Source organism: Zootermopsis nevadensis, unplaced genomic scaffold (assembly GCF_977971745.1).
Source record: "Zootermopsis nevadensis isolate Lab colony 2312 unplaced genomic scaffold, Znev_1.0 Znev_ptg000024l, whole genome shotgun sequence".
In the NCBI taxonomy this organism is placed as follows: Eukaryota; Metazoa; Arthropoda; class Insecta; order Blattodea; family Termopsidae; genus Zootermopsis; species Zootermopsis nevadensis.
In genome coordinates, this window is record NW_028259156.1 from 5821244 (window position 1) to 5843377 (window position 22134).

A 22134-nucleotide genomic window follows, 5' to 3' on the forward strand; every position below is an offset into this window, starting at 1 on the left:
CGAATATATGTAAGGCAAAAGATTTATTACAGAATTCTAATGACAATTCCTTGTCAATACCAACAGAATCAATATCTTTTACATAGGTAATCAAACCAGAAAAATAATCTTTTTAAAAACATTGAAATCCATATGCATTTAATAACACCAGTTAAATTAAGTGAAAAACCATCATAATGATATACATAAGAACAAAGATTTTTAACAATTGGCTTCCCAAGATTACCCCAAAAAGTACTTAGGTCAAACCATATTACAGAGAACAAACATTCTACGAAAACCAATTCAAAATTTGCTCTCTGCTTTATATGACTGTGATGTTGTTCTGAGTTTTGTGCTGTATCAAGTCTTCTGTAGAATCGGAGAATCATACTGTCACCATCTTCAAGCCCTTATTTTTTTTACAAGAATCAGTAGAGAAAAATAGTCTCCACCTTCAGGGCTGAATGGCAAGGCCTTTCATATACACAAAAGTACTGCCACCTCTCAACTGACGATGGAGAGAGTCTACAGACACATACTATCTCAATCTGCGGGGACAAAGTACCACCTTGTAGGATGTGAGGTTCTCTCACAGTGGTGAGAACAGAGATGGCTGTCTTCTGGATTGTAGCACCTTGTAATCTGGTAGACGTTTACCAGAGTTTCAGATGTCTTTGCTGCCTCCATCATCAAGGTGATGGCTACTCATCGGCCTGATAATGGAGGCAGCAAAGACCTCTGAAAATGTGGTAAACTTATACCAGTCTTAATACTTTGCATACCGTCTAGTGTATTAGAATATAGAGTAAACAAACCAACAAATATTAACACTATGATGGACACTATTGCCATACGCGTTTTGACCTCAAGAGGTCATCATCAGTGGCATCAGGGAAATTAATACATTTAGTCAAATGGTTCAAACTAGATTCAGAATTAAAAATGAAAAGGTATATGACAAGACTTTTGAAGTGACACTGCACTAGATGCTGTTATTCACAGGAGTAGAATTTGCGCTTAGCTATTGATCCCTTTGTTCAGTGGCCGTAGCTGATCTCGGCGAGCTATAGTCGCAACGTCTGTACCTGCCAACTCCAGAACAGTGGGTGAGAGACTGTCAGTTGGAAATGCAAGGGTATATATAAGCTTGAAATCAGGGGGGCCAACTACTGAAATTTTTTTACTTTCTCCTGCTTAATGCTAGGTCAGATAATACGTTAGAATCTTTGGTGTTTTGTTCGATAATGATGGCTTTGTGTTTACTACTTTTGTGTATGTGGAATTTTTCTAAAATATCTAGCATTTTACCCTTTGGAGCTATTCTTAATATGTCCATGATATCATCTATGGGGCCGTATTCATGTCCGTGTTCTGCATATTTCGATTTTGTTAAATTGAATCTAATTTCGTGGACGTGTTCTTTAAATCTAGTTTTAAAATCCCTACCGGTTTGGCCAATATAGACCTGCTCGCAGCTTCCGCATTTTAATTGGTACACACCAATATTATTGTATTTGTTATCTTGTTTTCTTGAACTGCATTTGATTTTTACGGTATTGTTAACTTTGTATGCTACTTTTACGTTCGTGTTTTTGAATATCTTAGTGAGTGTTCTAATGCTAACTAACTAGATGGCTTACCAAACCTGAAAGTTCATCACCGAATTAATCAAAGCCCTCCACCGGACCCTGTCCTGGGCCAACAAAATCCAGTTTCCTTCAACTCCTATCTCCCATAGATACCACCTGAGATTATCCTCCCATCTACGTCTAGGTCTCCCCAGCGGTCTCTTCCCTTCAGGTTTCCCAACCAGTACCGGGTACACACCTCTTGTCCCATCCATGCGCGCTAAATGCCCAGCCAATCTCATTCTTCTCGAATTAATCACCCTGACAATACTGGGGGAGGAGTACAGATTTTTAAGCTCATCATTATGTAGTCTTCTCCACCTCCATCGTCTTCCCTCTTAGGCCCAAATATCCTCCTCAACACCCTGTTCTCAAACACCTGCAATGTGTGTTTCTCCCTCTGAGTGAGAGACCATGTTTCGCACCCATACAAAACAACAGGCAAGATTATTGTTTTGTACACTTTAATTTTCAGGTTCATAGAAATCAGACGGGAAGACAAAATATTTTGAACTGAGAAGTAGCAAGCATTTCCAGAATTTAATCTCCTCCTAACTTCCTAATGAGTATCATTTTGATTTGTTATTATCGTTCCCAAGTATTTGAACTATGTAACACTTTCAAAGGATTTATTAGCCACCCTAAGATAATTCTGTTGCCTAACTGTCGACGAGGTACTAACATGTACTTATTTCTTCCTGAATTTTCTTCTAGCCCCACCTGTCTACCAGCCTCTAGTAAAACTTTTGCGTTCCTCTTTATTGTATTCATATCGTCCCCCAATAAATTAACATCAGCAGCATATGCCAATAGCTGATGTGTCCCATTCAATTGCAAACCCTCCTGCCTATCTTGGACTTTCCTGATAGCATATTCTAGACCGTTCTTGATGATGAATGTCTCAGATAAATATTTACCTACACGAATTTTGCTACAGCTTTCATTTAAGCACATTTTTATTAGACTTACAAGCTTGTTTTGTATACCAAATTCAATAAGAATATTATATAGCACTTCTCTCTTCACAGAGTCATAGGCTTTTTTGAAATCTATAAATAATCGATGTACGGTCCCACCGAACTCCCATTTTTTCTCTAGTATCTGACGAATGCAAAAGATCTGATCAATCGTTGATCTGTTTCGTCTGAACCCACACTGATTATCCTCAATAATTTCATTCGCATATGGAGTTAATCTTGCCAAAAGAATGTTTTACAGAATTTTGTAAGAGGTTGATAGCAGAGAAATTCCTCGGTAATTACCACACTCAGTCTTGTAAAAGTAGCATACAAAGTTAACAACACAGTAAAATTTAAATGCATTTCAAGAAAACAAGATAACAAATACAATAATATTGGTGTGTACCAATTAAAATGCGGAAGCTGCGAGCAGGTCTATATTGGCCAAACCGGTAGGGATTTTAAAACTAGATTTAAAGAACACGTCCACAAAATTAGATTCAATTTAACAAAATCGAAATATGCACAACACATCCTCGAACACGGACATGAATATGGCCCCATAGATGATATCGTGGACATATTAAGAATAGCTCCAAAGGGTAAAATGCCAGATATTTTAGAAAAAATCCATATATACAAAAGTAGTATACACAAGGCCATTGTTAACGAACAAAACACCAAAGATTCTAACGTATTATCTGACCTAGCATTAAACAGGAGAAAGTAAAATTTTTTCAGTAGTTGGCCCTCTGATTTCAAGCTTATATATACCCTTGCATTTCCAACTGACAGTCTCTCACCCACAGTTCTGGAGTTCGCAGGTACAGACGTTGCGACTATAGCTCGCCGAGACCAGCTACGGCCACCGAACAAAGGGATCAATAGCTAAGCGCAAATTCTACTCCTGTGAATAACAGCATCTAGTGCAGTGTCACTTCAAAAGTCTTGTCATATACCTTTTCATTTTTAATTCTAAATCTAGTTTGAACCATTTGAGTAAATGTATTAATTTCCTTGATGCCACTGATGATGACCTCTTGAGGTTGAAACGCGTATGGCAATAGTGTCCATCATAGTGTTAATAGTTATTGGTTTGTTTATACCAGTGTATACAGTGCTATAACCCAGAAGACACCCATATTTATTTCCACCTTAACACTGAATAGGGAAGCAGTCTAGAGAGAAAAGTACCTCACAACAGAGGCAGGAAACCGACCTGAAACTTCAATAGGCTTCTACTAGACTAGTGCTGCACAAATCCCAGAAGACAACCATCTTTAATGTATTATAAATATATGGTTTGTGCAGACAGAAACAGTGCTTATTACTTTATTATCACTCTTGTGGCGGTGATTGTATTGTGTAAAGTAATAAGCACTGTTTCTGTCTGCAACAATATGATGCATCATGATCTTCCATTATTGTTGGCATGTAAGATTCCAAACAAAAACAATCCCCTTCACTATTCTTTTTGTTTCGCTCCTGCATGTTTATGTTTATGGGGGAACCAGGCGAAAAGGTTTTTCCTCTTCTTATTTTGTTCCTGTACAACTGCTGACATGGGGGATACATTCTCCTTTATTTTATCTTATCTTCCTTCTGCATCGTCACTGGCATGGCAGATTCACAAGAAGATGCATTCTCTTCTCTTGTATCTCCCTCCTGCATCACTGATGGTACAGAGGATTCAGAAGAAGATGAATAAACTTCATTTATTTCCTCCATTCTTGTTGGCTTGGGGACAAACTTCTGTAACATTGAAACATTTTAAGCATGACCCAACAATGTTATGGATGGAACAATTTTACCAAGTACACAGAATATCATAACAGTTCTTTTCTGTTCCTATAAGTTAGCAAGTTATGAAATGTATGCACACAATTCTAAAAATGTCATATTAACAACTATGTTCAGTGACGACAGAGTTGTCCGGCAGAATCGATATACAGAAAGAATTTGCTGTTCACATGACACATTTCTCATGCCATAGACAGAAATTGTACTTAAGTATCAATACAAATAGTAAATGTGTATATAACCATACAGGCACAAGAAAAGTTGCTTATATTTTCAAACATGCGTCAAACTGAATTTGGGTATAGTTGCTAGCACCTCAGAAATTTACAGAGCTCTTTTGCTCTGATGGACTGCAGCACTAGAGAGTATGAGAGTATTTACAACAATTTTCCAAACATGAATTAAAATTTACAAGATTGATTAATGCATTTTAAAGTTGGAGAGATGGATTAATGGACACTTCACACAGCTCTTAACCCTTTGCGGTCATACGTTGGGCTGAGTCCGACATTTAAAAATCGGAGTTCCGGTCTGATGTCGGACTGAGTCCGCCACATATTTTACGAATTTTTTACGTTATCTGGAGTCAAACTGAGGCTGCCAAACAGTGTCAGCATATCATTCAAGCCTTCTTCTTTGCACTAATTCAATCATAGTTTTCCTTGTAAGACTGTGTGTACCTTATAATAGTGAAAGAAGGCAGCGGAGAAATGTCATCTTATTCTGACATGTGTCCAAAGAAGCCAGGACTCCACACCAAGTGTTTTGCCATACATCTTATAGTGAAGGAATACCATCGGGTGTGTTGCTGTCATATTTACTTAGAATAGAAGTATTTTATATCTGATCAAGTTATAAACAAATATCCCTTCTTCCTAGTAGGGAATTATATTTTTTTAATTATCTTTGACGCATACAGCAATCCACCACTGACATATGCATATTCATTCGTCTTCTTATCAAGCATTCTTCATGTGTAGTGACTTCATCGTTTACACTTTTATGGTGCTGAACTGGTCTTGATCTTCTGAACATAATCGGTGCGACAGGAAGCACAGTTCTGAGATTATGAAATCCAATGCTTATACATCGTATATCTGCATGCAATAAGAGATGTTTAGATGTCGCCAAAGTCATGTCTATTGACTTGGACTTGCTTTATTCTCTACTGAATGACAGCAAGCAGAAAGGCAACACTTATTACACATCTCAATAGGGACAGCGGTACAGTTTGCGAAAAATATTTCACACGGTCAGTATTCAAACAAAACTGTCATCCTCTCAAAACATATTTCACCATATTTAGCAAAGTTTCTTCCGTTTTATGCAAGTTATAAAAGAAAATCAAACCTGTTCATAATAGTAGTTGAATTTATACAGTTTGTGGTGTTTAAATAGACCAGAAAAGAGCCATAGTGGTATTTAAAAGGAACCGCAAAGGGTCAAAGAGGGCTTTTCTAAACCAGGGGCATTATTTCTAAATTACTATAAAAGTAATTATTACCTTCCTTTCTCTGTCATCGCTGCCAATTTTATCCTGTGTCTTTATCATTTTTCCCATTAAACACAGTATCTTCTTCCGAAAGAGTGAAATATTTTAAATATTACCAAAGACTTATGGGAGGAACTATTTCAGAAAGTGTAGATAATAGTACTACAGTTTTTTCTGTTCCATGAAGCTAACAAGTTAGGAAATGTATAAATAGTATTACAATTCTGTGCTTTGCCAGAATGTGAAAAATGCAGATGGCATCAGTGACAGCAGAGTTGTCCTTAAGGAATGATATATTGAGAAAACATGAAGCTCACATGATGCACTTCACGAGTCTTTCATTGAAATTCTAGACACATTCCAATACTACTAGTAAATGTGTCTATAACCATACTAGCAGAACTATCACTTTACTGTAATTTATTTATCTTCTCCCTGTGTTCATCACATTCTTTTTTTTAAATCTGCTAAATCAGAATATTGTTAAGGTCGCATATTTTTTCAAACATGCGTCAAACTGAATTTGGGTATAGTTGCTCTGACCTCAGAAATTTACAGTTTTTTGTTGCTCAGTTGGACTGCAGGACTGGTGAGTATGCGAGTATTTATAACAATTTCCCAAACATAAATTAAAATTTACAAGATTGATTAATGCATTTTAATGTTGGTGAAATGGATTAACGGACACTTCATACAGCTCTAAAAGAGGGCTCTTCTAAAGCAGGTGCGTTATTCCTTAATTGCTATAAAAGTAATTATTACCTTCATTTTCAATAGCAACATAGTGTAATTACTAATCCAGTTTGATTACACCGAACATCAACCAATACGAAATATTTTAATAAGGGATGTATGAATTTTCAACACACTGTACCCACGTGGAACTGCACATTTCATCTTCACAGAGAAATGAAGTCCACTGTCCTGTTTTCTGGATCCTAATTCAGTGGGGTGAGATTAAATTACATCTTTCTGGAACTGCTGCCTCTATCAGGCCACATGTACAAGATGGATTAATGCATTTTAAAGTTGAACAGATGGATGAACAGATACTTCATACAGCTTCACTGAACCAGGGGCATTATCTCCTAACTGCTATAAACGTAATTATTACTTTCATTTTCAAACAATTTACAAAATAAATAACAGTGAAACACATTCCCACAACTAATTCAGAACTTGAACAGTGCCACAATATTTCTGCAGATCATTCCAGGCATTGTCTACTATTGCTAGGATCAATTTAAAACAGAAAAACTGTTTCTAGAGTTTCACAATTACTGTCCCATACAATTTGTCTTTCTCGCGAAGTATTTCACAGAGTGGAAAGACATAGTACATGACTACTTACAACAAGAACTACATTGATTTACAGATAGAATTTTACTGTAGTTCAGGGCAACAAGATCAAGAGTAATATTGTGCATTTACTAATCCATCCAAATGTATTGAATTGCTACATCAGTACAAATGTTTGTATAGGGTAAGTGACTTTTTGATCACACAGTACCTATGTGGAACTACAAATTTTATCTTCATGGAGAAATGAACTCCTGTGACCCCTTTTAAGGTTCAGAATGGAATGGGGTGAGATTACATCTCTGTGGAACTGCAAACCCTAACAAGCCCTTTGTCCACCTACCAGATGGCAAAATGATTCAATATGCATCAGTGGCAGAATAATACTGACAAGAGAAAATGGAATTATGGCAAAACCTGTGTCACAGCCTCATATCAAATACAATTTCAGTTACACTATATTCTAAACTCAGATTCTGTATCTAGTTGTTCGTCTTTGCTCTGTCTCACTCACCTGATTACCATCGGTGTATTCCTTCTCAGATTCACTTTCATCATCTTCTGTCACACAATTTCCATTTTCCACTTCATTACCTCCTCTGTTTACATCGATCACTGATTCAATGCGACGTAACATATCATCTATCTGTAGCTCTTGGCTGCGAATCTACAACCAGGAGAAAACAACATTTACACACGTGTCTGATATTTGTTGTAAGATATCAATTAAATTTGGTATTTACAGTACTTACATAGACAAGGACATGTTCACATTGCTCTACGCATTTGATTCTGTTGTAAGTGGATTAAATTTGATGACATTGGTAACTAAAACTTGTATGATAATGATATCAAGAATGTTCTAGCCAGTAAGTGAGAGGTATGCAACATAGAGCCCATGGACTGCATGTGGTGAACAGAACAAAATATTTGGCCAATGAGTCTGTCTAGTTTTCTGTAAAACAGGTTCATGTCAAAATAAAACACAGTGCACTTCCCAACTTCAAGTGAAAGAGGTAAATGTCTCTTTCATTGCAACAGAATATGCACCTGAAGTTCATACTTGAGAGAAAATATTCCAAGGCTTTATAACACACTTCTTATGAATATCTGTTCAGAGGCTCTTGAGTTTTTACATGCAGAAAGGTAAAGAAGGTAAAACTAATAGGCATAAATCTTAGAGCTACCGATTGTGAACATAACCAGAGGAAAAGTATAAAACTTAGTAATAATTTCAGGCTTTCTTTCTTTCTTTTACATCTGACAATTCCCTATGAGTTCCTTGGTTTGACGACTCTTTCCAATCACCTGCAATAGTTTTTAAGACTCAAGTGTCAAGAAAAGAAATAACTCATGGCAGAATTAACACACTGAGAGGTATATGACAATGAGTAAGCTTGGTCACTGTTAAAATAAGCACACACATAAATATGCATAAACTGAGCGGAATTGAAACCCATGAAAGTAGCGTTCATTCCAGCCTAAATCTGACAACTCTTTGGCAAATACCGGCCACGGCTCATTCCCTTCTATTGCCAAATGGCCTTTAAGAAACAGACTACAAGGAACTAGCTACTGTCATCAATGCAAATTCAGCTCACAGTGGCCACTTATAAAAACAGCACTGTATCTAACAAAAGATATTTCATTCCATGTTAAAATTACTACCCATGACATGTAGTGACAGAATTCCTAAAATAGTACTTCAAAAACACCTATGATTCAACTATGACATTTTTGAGGAACATAACACTATGTGTTGTGATTATTGCTAAAAGTATAAAGGGTTATAAAGCATTTATGTGATAGCGTAGACAAAAAGCCAGTAAGGGTTCTATACATACCGATTCCTGACATAGTGATTGCTGCAATTCAACTACCCGCATCACTGATTCAATGCGACGTGTCATATCATCTATCTGTAGCTCTTGGCTGCGAATCTACAACCAGGAGAAAACAACATTTACACACGTGTCTGATATTTGTTGTAAGATATCAATTAAATTTGGTATTTACAGTACTTACATAGACAAGGACATGTTCACATTGCTCTACGCATTTGATTCTGTTGTAAGTGGATTAAATTTGATGACATTGGTAACTAAAACCTGTATGATAATGATATCAAGAATGTTCTAGCCAGTAAGTGAGAGGTATGCAACATAGAGCCCATGGACTGCATGTGGTGAACAGAACAAAATATTTGGCCCATGAGTCTGTCTAGTTTTCTGTAAAACAGGTTCATGTCAAAATAAAACACAGTGCACTTCCCAACTTTAAGTGAAAGAGGTAAATGTCTCTTTCATTGCAACAGAATATGCACCTCAAGTTCATACTTGAGAGAAAATATTCCAAGGCTTTATAACACACTTCTTATGAATATCTGTTCAGAGGCTTTTGAGTTTTTACATGCAGAAAGATAAAGAAGGTAAAACTAATAGGCATAACTCTTAGAGCTACTGATTGTGAACATAACCAGAGGAAAAGTATAAAACTTAGTAATAATTACAGGCTTTCTTTCTTTCTTTCTTTTACATCTGACAATTCATTATGAGTTCCTTCGTTTGACGACTCTTTGCAATCACCTGCAATAGTTTTTAAGACTCAAGTGTCAAGAAAAGAAATAACTCGTGGCAGAATTAACACACTGAGAGGTATATGACAATGAGTAAGCTTGGTCACTGTTAAATAAGCACACACATAAATATGCATAAACTGAGCGGAATTCAAACCCATGAAAGTAGCGTTCATTCCAGCCTAAATCTGACAACGCTTTGGCAAATACTGGCCACGGCTCATTCCCTTCTATTGCCAAATGGCCTTTAAGAAACAGGCTACAAGGAACTAGCTACTGTCATCAATGCAAATTCAGCTCACAGTGGCCACTTATAAAAACAGCACTGTATCTAACAAAAGATATTTCATAGCATGTCAAAATTACTACCCATGACATGTAGTGAGGGAATTCCTAAAATAGTACTTCAAAAACCCCGATGAATCACTTATGACATTTTTGAGGAACATAACACTATGTGTTGTGATTATCGCTAAAAGTATAAAGGGTTATAAAGCATTCATGTGATAGCGTGGACAAAAAGCCAGTAAGGGTTCTATACATACTGATTGCTGATATAGTGATTGCTGCTCTTCAACTACCCGCATCACTGATTCAATGCGACGTGTCATATCATCTATCTGTAGCTCTTGGCTGCGAATCTACAACCAGGAGAAAACAACATTTACACACGTGTCTGATATTTGTTGTAAGATATCAATTAAATTTGGTATTTACAGTACTTGAGTATGTCTAGTGTTCTGTAAAACAGGTTCATGTCAAAATAAAACACAGTGCACTTCCCAACTTTAAGTGAAAGAGGTAAATGTCTCTTTCATTGCAACAGAATATGCACCTGAAGTTCATACTTGAGAGAAAATATTCCAAGGCTTTATAACACACTTCTTATGAATATCTGTTCAGAGGCTCTTGAGTTTTTACATGCAGAAAGACAAAGAAGGTAAAACTAATAGGCATAACTCTTAGAGCTACTGATTGTGAACATAACCAGAGGAAAAGTATAAAACTTAGTAATAATTTCAGGCTTTCTTTCTTTCTTTTACATCTGACAACTCCCTATGTGTTCCTTGGTTTGACGACTCTTTCCAATCACCTGCAATAGTTTTTAAGACTCAAGTGTCAGGAAAAGAAATAACTCATGGCAGAATTAACACACTGAGAGGTATATGGCAATGAGTAAGCTTGGTCACTGTTAAATAAGCACACACATAAATATGCATAAACTGAGTGGAATTCAAACCCATGAAAGTAGCGTTCATTCCTGCCTAAATCTGACAACTCTTTGGCAAATACTGGCCACGGCTCATTCCCTTCTATTGCCAAGTGGCCTTTAAGAAACAGACTACAAGGAACTAGCTACTGTCATCAATGCAAATTCAGCTCACAGTGGCCACTTATAAAAACAGCACTGTATCTAACAAAAGATATTTCATTCCATGTTAAAATTACTACCCATGACATGTAGTGACAGAATTCCTAAAATAGTACTTCAAAAACCCCTATGATTCACTTATGACATTTTTGAGGAACATAACACTATGTGTTGTGATTATCGCTAAAAGTATAAAGGGTTATAAAGCATTTATGTGATAGCGTGGACAAAAAGCCAGTAAGGGTTCTATACATACTGATTGCTGATATAGTGATTGCTGTTCTTCAACTACCCGCATCACTGATTCAATGCGAAGTGTCATATCATCTATCGGTAGCTCTTGGCTGCGAATCTACAACCAGGAGAAAACAACATTTACACACGTGTCTGATATTTGTTGTAAGATATCAATTAAATTTGGTATTTACAGTACTTACATAGACAAGGACATGTTCACATTGCTCTACGCATTTGATTCTGTTGTAAGTGGATTAAATTTGATGACATTGGTAACTAAAACCTATATGATAATGATATAAAGGCTGTTCTAGTGAGTAAGTGAGAGGTATGCAACATAGAGCCCATGGACTGCATGTGGTGAACAGAACAAAATATTTGGCCCATGAGTCTGCCTAGATTTCTGTAAAACAGGTTCATGTCAAAATAAAACACAGTGCACTTCCCAACTTTAAGTGAAAGAGGTAAATGTCTCTTTCATTGCAACAGAATATGAACCTGAAGTTCATACTTGAGAGAAAATATTCCAAGGCTTTATAACACACTTCTTATGAATATCTGTTCAGAGGCTCTTGAATTTTTACATGCAGAAAGATAAAGAAGGTAAAACTAATAGGCATAACTCTTAGAGCTACTGATTGTGAACATAACCAGAGGAAAAGTATAAAACTTAGTAATAATTACAGGCTTTCTTTCTTTCTTTCTTTTACGTCTGACAATTCATTATGAGTTCCTTCGTTTGACGACTCTTTGCAATCACCTGCAATAGTTTTTAAGACTCAAGTGTCAAGAAAAGAAATAACTCATGGCAGAATTAACACACTGAGAGGTATATGGCAATGAGTAAGCTTGGTCACTGTTAAATAAGCACACACATAAATATGCATAAACTGAGCGGAATTCAAACCCATGAAAGTAGCGTTCATTCCAGCCTAAATCTGACAACTCTTTGGCAAATACTGGGCATGGCTCATTCCCTTCTATTGCCAAATGGCCTTTAAGAAACAGACTACAAGGAACTAGCTACTGTCATCAATGCAAATTCAGCTCACAGTGGCCACTTATAAAAACAGCACTGTATCTAACAAAAGATATTTCATAGCATGTCAAAATTACTACCCATGACATGTAGTGAGGGAATTCCTAAAATAGTACTTCAAAAACCCCGATGAATCACTTATGACATTTTTGAGGAACATAACACTATGTGTAGTGATTATCGCTAAAAGTATAAAGGGTTATAAAGCATTTATGTGATAGCGTGGACAAAAAGCCAGTAAGGGTTCTATACATACTGATTCCTGATATAGTGATCGCTGCTCTTCATTTACCCGCATCAGTGATTCAATGCGACGTGTCATATCATCTATCTGTTGCCCTTGGCTGCAAATCTACAACCAGGAGAAAACAACATTTACACACGTGTCTGATATTTGTTGTAAGATATCAATTAAATTTGGTATTTACAGTACTTGAGTATGTCTAGTGTTCTGTAAAACAGGTTCATGTCAAAATAAAACACAGTGCACTTCCCAACTTTAAGTGAAAGAGGTAAATGTCTCTTTCATTGCAACAGAATATGCACCTCAAGTTCATACTTGAGAGAAAATATTCCATGGCTTTATAACACACTTCTTATGAATATCTGTTCAGAGGCTCTTGAGTTTTTACATGCAGAAAGACAAAGAAGGTAAAACTAATAGGCATAACTCTTAGAGCTACTGATTGTGAACATAACCAGAGGAAAAGTATAAAACTTAGTAATAATTTCAGGCTTTCTTTCTTTCTTTTACATCTGACAACTCCCTATGTGTTCCTTGGTTTGACGACTCTTTCCAATCACCTGCAATAGTTTTTAAGACTCAAGTGTCAGGAAAAGAAATAACTCATGGCAGAATTAACACACTGAGAGGTATATGGCAATGAGTAAGCTTGGTCACTGTTAAATAAGCACACACATAAATATGCATAAACTGAGTGGAATTCAAACCCATGAAAGTAGCGTTCATTCCTGCCTAAATCTGACAACTCTTTTGCAAATACTGGCCACGGCTCATTCCCTTCTATTGCCAAGTGGCCTTTAAGAAACAGACTACAAGGAACTAGCTACTGTCATCAATGCAAATTCAGCTCACAGTGGCCACTTATAAAAACAGCACTGTATCTAACAAAAGATATTTCATTCCATGTTAAAATTACTACCCATGACATGTAGTGACAGAATTCCTAAAATAGTACTTCAAAAACCCCTATGATTCACTTATGACATTTTTGAGGAACATAACACTATGTGTTGTGATTATCGCTAAAAGTATAAAGGGTTATAAAGCATTTATGTGATAGCGTGGACAAAAAGCCAGTAAGGGTTCTATACATACTGATTGCTGATATAGTGATTGCTGTTCTTCAACTACCCGCATCACTGATTCAATGCGAAGTGTCATATCATCTATCGGTAGCTCTTGGCTGCGAATCTACAACCAGGAGAAAACAACATTTACACACGTGTCTGATATTTGTTGTAAGATATCAATTAAATTTGGTATTTACAGTACTTACATAGACAAGGACATGTTCACATTGCTCTACGCATTTGATTCTGTTGTAAGTGGATTAAATTTGATGACATTGGTAACTAAAACCTATATGATAATGATATAAAGGCTGTTCTAGTGAGTAAGTGAGAGGTATGCAACATAGAGCCCATGGACTGCATGTGGTGAACAGAACAAAATATTTGGCCCATGAGTCTGCCTAGTTTTCTGTAAAACAGGTTCATGTCAAAATAAAACACAGTGCACTTCCCAACTTTAAGTGAAAGAGGTAAATGTCTCTTTCATTGCAACAGAATATGAACCTGAAGTTCATACTTGAGAGAAAATATTCCAAGGCTTTATAACACACTTCTTATGAATATCTGTTCAGAGGCTCTTGAATTTTTACATGCAGAAAGATAAAGAAGGTAAAACTAATAGGCATAACTCTTAGAGCTACTGATTGTGAACATAACCAGAGGAAAAGTATAAAACTTAGTAATAATTACAGGCTTTCTTTCTTTCTTTCTTTTACGTCTGACAATTCATTATGAGTTCCTTCGTTTGACGACTCTTTGCAATCACCTGCAATAGTTTTTAAGACTCAAGTGTCAAGAAAAGAAATAACTCATGGCAGAATTAACACACTGAGAGTTATATGGCAATGAGTAAGCTTGGTCACTGTTAAATAAGCACACACATAAATATGCATAAACTGAGCGGAATTCAAACCCATGAAAGTAGCGTTCATTCCTGCCTAAATCTGACAACTCTTTGGCAAATACTGGCCACGGCTCATTCCCTTCTATTGCCAAATGACCTTTAAGAAACAGACTACAAGGAACTAGCTACTGTCATCAATGCAAATTCAGCTCACAGTGGCCACTTATAAAAACAGCACTGAATCTAACAAAAGATATTTCATAGCATGTCAAAATTACTACCCATGACATGTAGTGAGGGAATTCCTAAAATAGTACTTCAAAAACCCCTATCAGTTATGACATTTTTGAGGAACATAACACTATGTGTTGTGATTATCGCTAAAAGTATAAAGGGTTATAAAGCATTTATGTGATAGCGTGGACAAAAAGCCAGTAAGGGTTCTATACATACTGATTCCTGATATAGTGATTGCTGTTCTTCAACTACCCGCATCACTGATTCAATGCGACGTGTCATATCATCTATCGGTAGCTCTTGGCTGCGAATCTACAACCAGAAGAAAACAACATTTACACACGTGTCTGATATTTGTTGTAAGATATCAATTAAATTTGGTATTTACAGTACTTACATAGAAAAGGACATGTTCACATTGCTCTACGCATTTGATTCTAGTGTAAGTGGATTAAATTTGATGACATTGGTAACTAAAACCTGTATGATAATGATATCAAGGATGTTCTAGCCAGTAAGTGAGAGGTATGCAACATAGAGCCCATGGACTGCATGTGGTGAACAGAACAAAATATTTGGCCCGTGAGTCTGTCTAGTTTTCTGTAAGACAGGTTCATGTCAAAATAAAACACAGTGCACTTCCCAACTTTAAGTGAAAGAGGTAAATGTCTCTTTCATTGCAACAGAATATGCACCTCAAGTTCATACTTGAGAGAAAATATTCCAAGGCTTTATAACACACTTCTTATGAATATCTGTTCAGAGGATCTTGAGTTTTTACATGCAGAAAGATAAAGAAGGTAAAACTAATAGGCATAACTCTTAGAGCTACCGATTGTGAACATAACCAGAGGAAAAGTATAAAACTTAGTAATAATTTCAGGCTTTCTTTCTTTCTTTTACATCTGACAATTCATTATGAGTTCCTTGGTTTGATGACTCTTTGCAGTCACCTGCAATAGTTTTTAAGACTCAAGTGTCAAGAAAAGAAATAACTCATGGCAGAATTAACACACTGAGAGGTATATGGCAATGAGTAAGCTTGGTCACTGTTAAATAAGCACACACATAAATATGCATAAACTGAGTGGAATTCAAACCCATGAAAGTAGCGTTCATTCCTGCCTAAATCTGACAACTCTTTGGCAAATACTGGCCACGGCTCATTCCCTTCTATTGCCAAATGGCCTTTAAGAAACAGACTATAAGGAACTAGCTACTGTCATCAATGAAAATTCAGCTCACAGTGGCCACTTATAAAAACAGCACTGTATCTAACAAAAGATATTTCATTCCATGTTAAAATTACTACCCATGACATGTAGTGAGGGAATACCTAAAATAGTACTTCAAAAACCCCTATAATTCAACTATGACATTTTTGAGGAACATAACACTATGTGTTGTGATTATCGCTAAAAGTATAAAGGGTTATAAAGCATTTATGTGATAGCGTGGACAAAAAGCCAGTAAGGGTTCTATACATACTGATTCCTGATATAGTGATCGCTGCTCTTCATTTACCCGCATCAGTGATTCAATGCGACGTGTCATATCATCTATCTGTAGCTCTTGGCTGCGAATCTACAACCAGGAGAAAACAACATTTACACACGTGTCTGATATTTGTTGTAAGATATCAATTAAATTTGGTATTTACAGTACTTGAGTATGTCTAGTGTTCTGTAAAACAGGTTCATGTCAAAATAAAACACAGTGCACTTCCCAACTTTAAGTGAAAGAGGTAAATGTCTTTCATTGCAACAGAATATGCACCTCAAGTTCATACTTGAGAGAAAATATTCCATGGCTTTACAACACACTTCTTATGAATATCTGTTCAGAGGCTCTTGAGTTTTTACATGCAGAAAGACAAAGAAGGTAAAACTAATAGGCATAACTCTTAGAGCTACTGATTGTGAACATAACCAGAGGAAAAGTATAAAACTTAGTAATAATTTCAGGCTTTCTTTCTTTCTTTTACATCTGACAACTCCCTATGTGTTCCTTGGTTTGATGACTCTTTGAAATCACCTGCAATAGTTTTTAAGACTCAAGTGTCAAGAAAAGAAATAACTCATGGCAGAATTAACACACTGAGAGGTATATGGCAATGAGTAAGCTTGGTCACTGTTAAATAAGCACACACATAAATATGCATAAACTGAGTGGAATTCAAACCCATGAAAGTAGCGTTCATTCCTGCCTAAATCTGACAACTCTTTGGCAAATACTGGCCACGGCTCATTCCCTTCTATTGCCAAATGGCCTTTAAGAAACAGACTACAAGGAACTAGCTACTGTCATCAATGAAAATTCAGCTCACAGTGGCCACTTATAAAAACAGCACTGTATCTAACAAAAGATATTTCATTCCATGTTAAAATTACTACCCATGACATGTAGTGAGGGAATACCTAAAATAGTACTTCAAAAACCCCTATGATTCAACTATGACATTTTTGAGGAACATAACACTATGTGTTGTGATTATCGCTAAAAGTATAAAGGGTTATAAAGCATTTATGTGATAGCGTGGACAAAAAGCCAGTAAGGGTTCTATACATACTGATTCCTGATATAGTGATCGCTGCTCTTCATTTACCCGCATCAGTGATTCAATGCGACGTGTCATATCATCTATCTGTAGCTCTTGGCTGCGAATCTACAACCAGGAGAAAACAACATTTACACACATGTCTGATATTTGTTGTAAGATATCAATTAAATTTGGTATTTACAGTACTTACATAGACAAGGACATGTTCACATTGCTCTATGCATTTGATTCTGTTGTAAGTGGATTAAATTTGATGACATTGGTATCTAAAACCTATATGATAATGATATAAAGGCTGTTCTAGCCAGTAAGTGAGAGGTATGCAACATAGAGCCCATGGACTGCATGTGGTGAACAGAACAAAATATTTGGCCCATGAGTCTGTCTAGTTTTCTGTAAAACAGGTTCATGTCAAAATAAAACACAGTGCACTTCCCAACTTTAAGTGAAAGAGGTAAATGTCTCTTTCATTGCAACAGAATATGCACCTGAAGTTCATACTTGAGAGAAAATATTCCAAGGCTTTAGAACACACTTCTTTTTAAAAAAAATCTCCACCTTGCATTGCATCAGATGTTGAGGTTATATCAGAAATGTTCCATGTAGAGTTCATAGAATTGTAAAGCAAATAATGAATAAAATTAAAAAAATTCTGAAACTGTTAACTTCCTCAAAATAATCTCACCTATGTAAATGTAAATGGATATACTATAAATTAATTATTTGAAAGCTTCTGCATTTGTCGCCAACTTTTTTAAAAAAAGATGCATCCCAAACAAACGTTAAGTTGAAAACTTATGTACAAACATATGCAAAGTGAATAACAGTAGCCTCTGACCTCATGAACCGCGAGTACCAGATATCACATTAATGTTCAGCAGTTCAAAACTACATACAGATTTGCATTACAGTCTTGACATGTTTCTCTATTCTTCATTTCCACATGAATGGGAATCCAAGATGTTTCTGTGACCAAGCTTATACGCTCTTATTTTCTCTGAATATTAATATTATTTTAATTGTTACAATTACTTCTATCTACTGTTTTATAATTATATTAAAATATTTCAAAAGTAAGGATTTTGAAAAGGTCACATAACCAAAGCAACAGTCAATTCCATCATTCCCTAGTACTCAAGAACATCCTTTGTGTCTAATTAAGTGCAGGTGTAAATATCACACATGATTCGGCCCATTAATATTCATTTCAAATTATTTGGAGCCGTAGTACCAGGAGAAAATAACATTTACAGGCTTGTGTGATAATACTCTGTTACCGGTGTAAAAATCTTCAATAAGTCTGATAATTACAACACTCATAAAAGAGTACGGTAGTTTAAATATTGCTTGCTGTATGCATCTGATTATTTAAAAAGTATTAATTTTGATTAAGTTTGATATTTATTCCACACACCCTGAAAAATGATGATAGCAAAGAGCTCCACACTTACCAACCGCACATGCACTGCATCTTCTTTATGGAGCATCCATCTCAGTGTCTCAAGAAAGTCATTTATGTTCGCGACAGTCACATGGTACATCGCTTTCATCTCTGGTATAATGATCTGCCACCAAGAGAAAATAACATTTACACTTGTGTGTCACAGTAATCTGTTATTTATGGAAAGGTCTTCAATGAATTTGGCAAAACAAAAATATGCAGGCAGAGATTTCAGCACAGAACTTTCTCAATATGAAACAGGGGTGCCAAACACTTTACTGTAACATTTCTTCACAACAGACCTGTAAAGTTGAGTGCTGAGCCAGCACTGTTGGCAACTTGTGAATTTTAACATGTGTCAAAACAGCCTAAATGAAATAGAGGGACAAGACATTCAGATAGTGATAAACAGAAGCAACCAACAAATTGCAATTAGTTGGTTTGTTGATTAGTCCTATATATGTACACAAACATGCATTTATTCTGTTTTGTTTTAGAAATGAATTGGTCAGCAATACTTAAAGCATGTGTGTACACCAGCCCTCAAAAAATACACTTCCTATAAATGCATATCTTATTTTGGATCAGTGGTACCAAAATGAATATTCCTTGTCAAAATATATGTGCAATTCATTTTGATACAAAGATTATCACCTCTGATTGGACTAGTGCTTGTCTAATCTCTAAGAAACTGCTTAAATATCTGGTGCATGGTCATCCCTGACATTGGTGAGATTTTAGGTTCTCACAGCAACAAGTATGAATATGACTGTCTTCTAGGACGTTAATTAACACATCAGCTTTGATCCTTTTCCTTGATGACAGAAGTAGCAAGCACCTCTAGAAATGTCAGTTAGCTGACACTATGAAATTCACTCTTGACACTTCAAGAGCTCCCCAGATTTATCATGATGACCAAGACACATCACTGAATCTTGAGGAGTGAGATTACTAAATTTCACATGTTTAAATTGTCCCTAATTTTTATTTCTGTGTTAACCTACATCCACGCATGTGTATTTACAAAGTTCTCACTTTCATTATCATCCAAAGAAAACTGCATAGCCCTTCTTTCTTTCCTTCGTGGCAAATAAATCCTCCGCTTGATTGGGCTAATCTAAAAGTTTACAAACTGTCAAGTAACTCATTATGTAATTTTCTCTACTTGCCACTTACAGCATGTATACACCCCAGGACTTTATTCTGACATGTTCAGTCAGACAGAGAGACATTGTACCTACCCTTAAAACACATAAAGTCATAAACATCATGAACAGGAACCAGACTACTTTAGTGGGTAGTACAGTGAATAATTGCTCCATAAAAGTTATCATCCCTGCCGGTACTTTGTCTTTGTAGGCCATGATCGAAGGTGCTGGTCCTTGTAACAACAATATAACTGCAACAGAATATTTAGACTATTAGTACGATCATTTAAGCGAACTTCATATTGTGGTCTCCCTTGACAAAACTGACACTCGTCTGCTCAAGAAATCCCTTTCTTTTAATGAATCTCTACTGTCGTTACTATATTAAAAAACACTGCTATTTTATCATATCCTGAGCAGTTTCACACCCAACCACAGCAATTAGTAGAGCTGTGTTTTGTGTAGATCATCTTTAATCTTATACAAATATTATGGGAGCACAAAAGATTCTGAACTTCGTGGTAGCAGACATTCTCAGAATACAATATGTCCCTAATTTATTCATGAATACAATTTTGATTATTTGTTATTGCTTCTAAATATTTGAACTTAGCAAATGTAGTGCTTATTCTTTAGCATATTAATTTTTGTAGCCGGTAATATCAAGGCAGTCTAGCCTAAACGTCTGAATTAGGGCTCCCAAGCATAGTTTCTAATACCTCCAGACAAAAAAGATGTTAATCACTGCAACCTACGTCTCTAGTTAGTTATAAATTTGTAATATTCAAAGACATTTCTACGTAATGTTAAATCACAAATCAGAATTGGATCTCTTTTAATTCATTCTTAGGAACTAAATTCCGAAAACACTTTTTTAAGTAACACTGGCTTGTTAGTAGACAGTTGCAATTGCGATATTCATCACGGTATTCTCATTATATAATTACATCCTAATAAACGTTTTTACATCCATGTTAAACACAAGCAACTTAAAAGAAATTTAAACATCCAATATTCCACTTACTAATGTCTATTTCCTCCACTGCTCACCAAAAAGAAAAAATATTGTGACGTGGGTTGGTAATTACGACCTTGGTTGTCAACCCTTGATTTTTGTGGTCTGCTGCCTTTGCTCCGATCCGACTGTAAACTTGGTTCAATTGTAAGAGACCACGATGTCCTCCAGCAATGCTCAATTTAATAAAAACTAAAACTTTTTTTAACAGCACAAAATTATCTACTCTACAACACACTTCTCTTCCATCCGATTCACAGCTCAGCTCTTTTCGCAATGACCCGAAAGCCGATTGCCAACGGCAGTAAACAAACACAACAATGCACGTTATTTGTTTATTCGGCATTGTTGTGTTGCATTATTGTCGTCAACAACAATGATAAGGTTTTATATGAACTCCTGCGTGCATTGTTATGTTACCTAAGAAACTAATTGTTGCGTCATCTGAATTTCAGGGACAAAATCAAATCGGCGAAAATTCACCGCCTTCTAAGACCCAGTCGAGCACAGAAGAAAATACAGACTCACTGAGTTTCTTTTGTGACGCCGGCAGAGGGGCAGAAGACGCAAATGTTCCTCTGCCAGCTTTTGAGCAAGATTTTGGTTCGGCAGAATTTGGCCTTAATTGTCAACAAGGATTTCTGGACGCCACTGAAGAAGTCGACATTCAGCAGTTTATTAACAATGAGGTTAGTGTCAACTCTGCTTTGGATTACAACAATTACGTGGGCCCAACACTGATTCGTGAAAGTATTTGACCTATTTCCAGCCCTCTCTCCGACTCGTAAATTCCGTGCAGATGAAAATCACACGACACAAAAGTTACAACACCAGGTCAGGTTATGACAGGTAGATGGAACAGTGGGTCAAACAGAAGTCACCCCAAAAACTGCTGAATCAGTTTGAAGCGTGTAATTTACATAACAGTCCACGTAACTAGAATAAGTCCAGTGTCTTTCACCTTGAGTTTCGTCACAAATTCCTTCAAAACCTGCATCCGTAGAGATCGCCTAACGCGAGATATTCGCTGCATCAGTTTCCATACTTGTTACCCATAATTCCAGTTCCTGTTCTGATCCAAATTTTTATTTCCTTTCCAGATTCCAGAAATGTACGATATTCAGTTTGCAACTACTGTGGGATATATCATGACAATTTCAATTTAGAATAATTAAAACTTAATAGTTAAATT

At 36.2% G+C, this 22134-nt stretch overlaps 1 protein-coding gene across 1 annotated transcript; it reads right to left on the reverse strand.

Moving 5' to 3' along the window:
• Positions 1–4: 4 nt before the first annotated feature.
• On the reverse strand, positions 5–21242 carry LOC147872715 (uncharacterized). Its single transcript, XM_087355029.1, has 13 exons — positions 20952–21242; positions 20021–20178; positions 18790–18903; positions 17348–17443; positions 16267–16362; positions 14995–15090; positions 13723–13818; positions 12640–12735; positions 11364–11459; positions 10281–10376; positions 9005–9100; positions 7675–7827; positions 5–4321 (listed from the first exon to the last, which is right to left on the reverse strand). The coding sequence occupies exons 2-13, from the start codon at positions 20141–20143 to the stop codon at positions 4151–4153; spliced, it is 1329 nt and encodes a 442-aa protein (XP_087211155.1). The 5' UTR covers positions 20144–20178; positions 20952–21242; the 3' UTR covers positions 5–4150.
• Between the last annotated feature and the right edge of the window lie 892 nt (positions 21243–22134).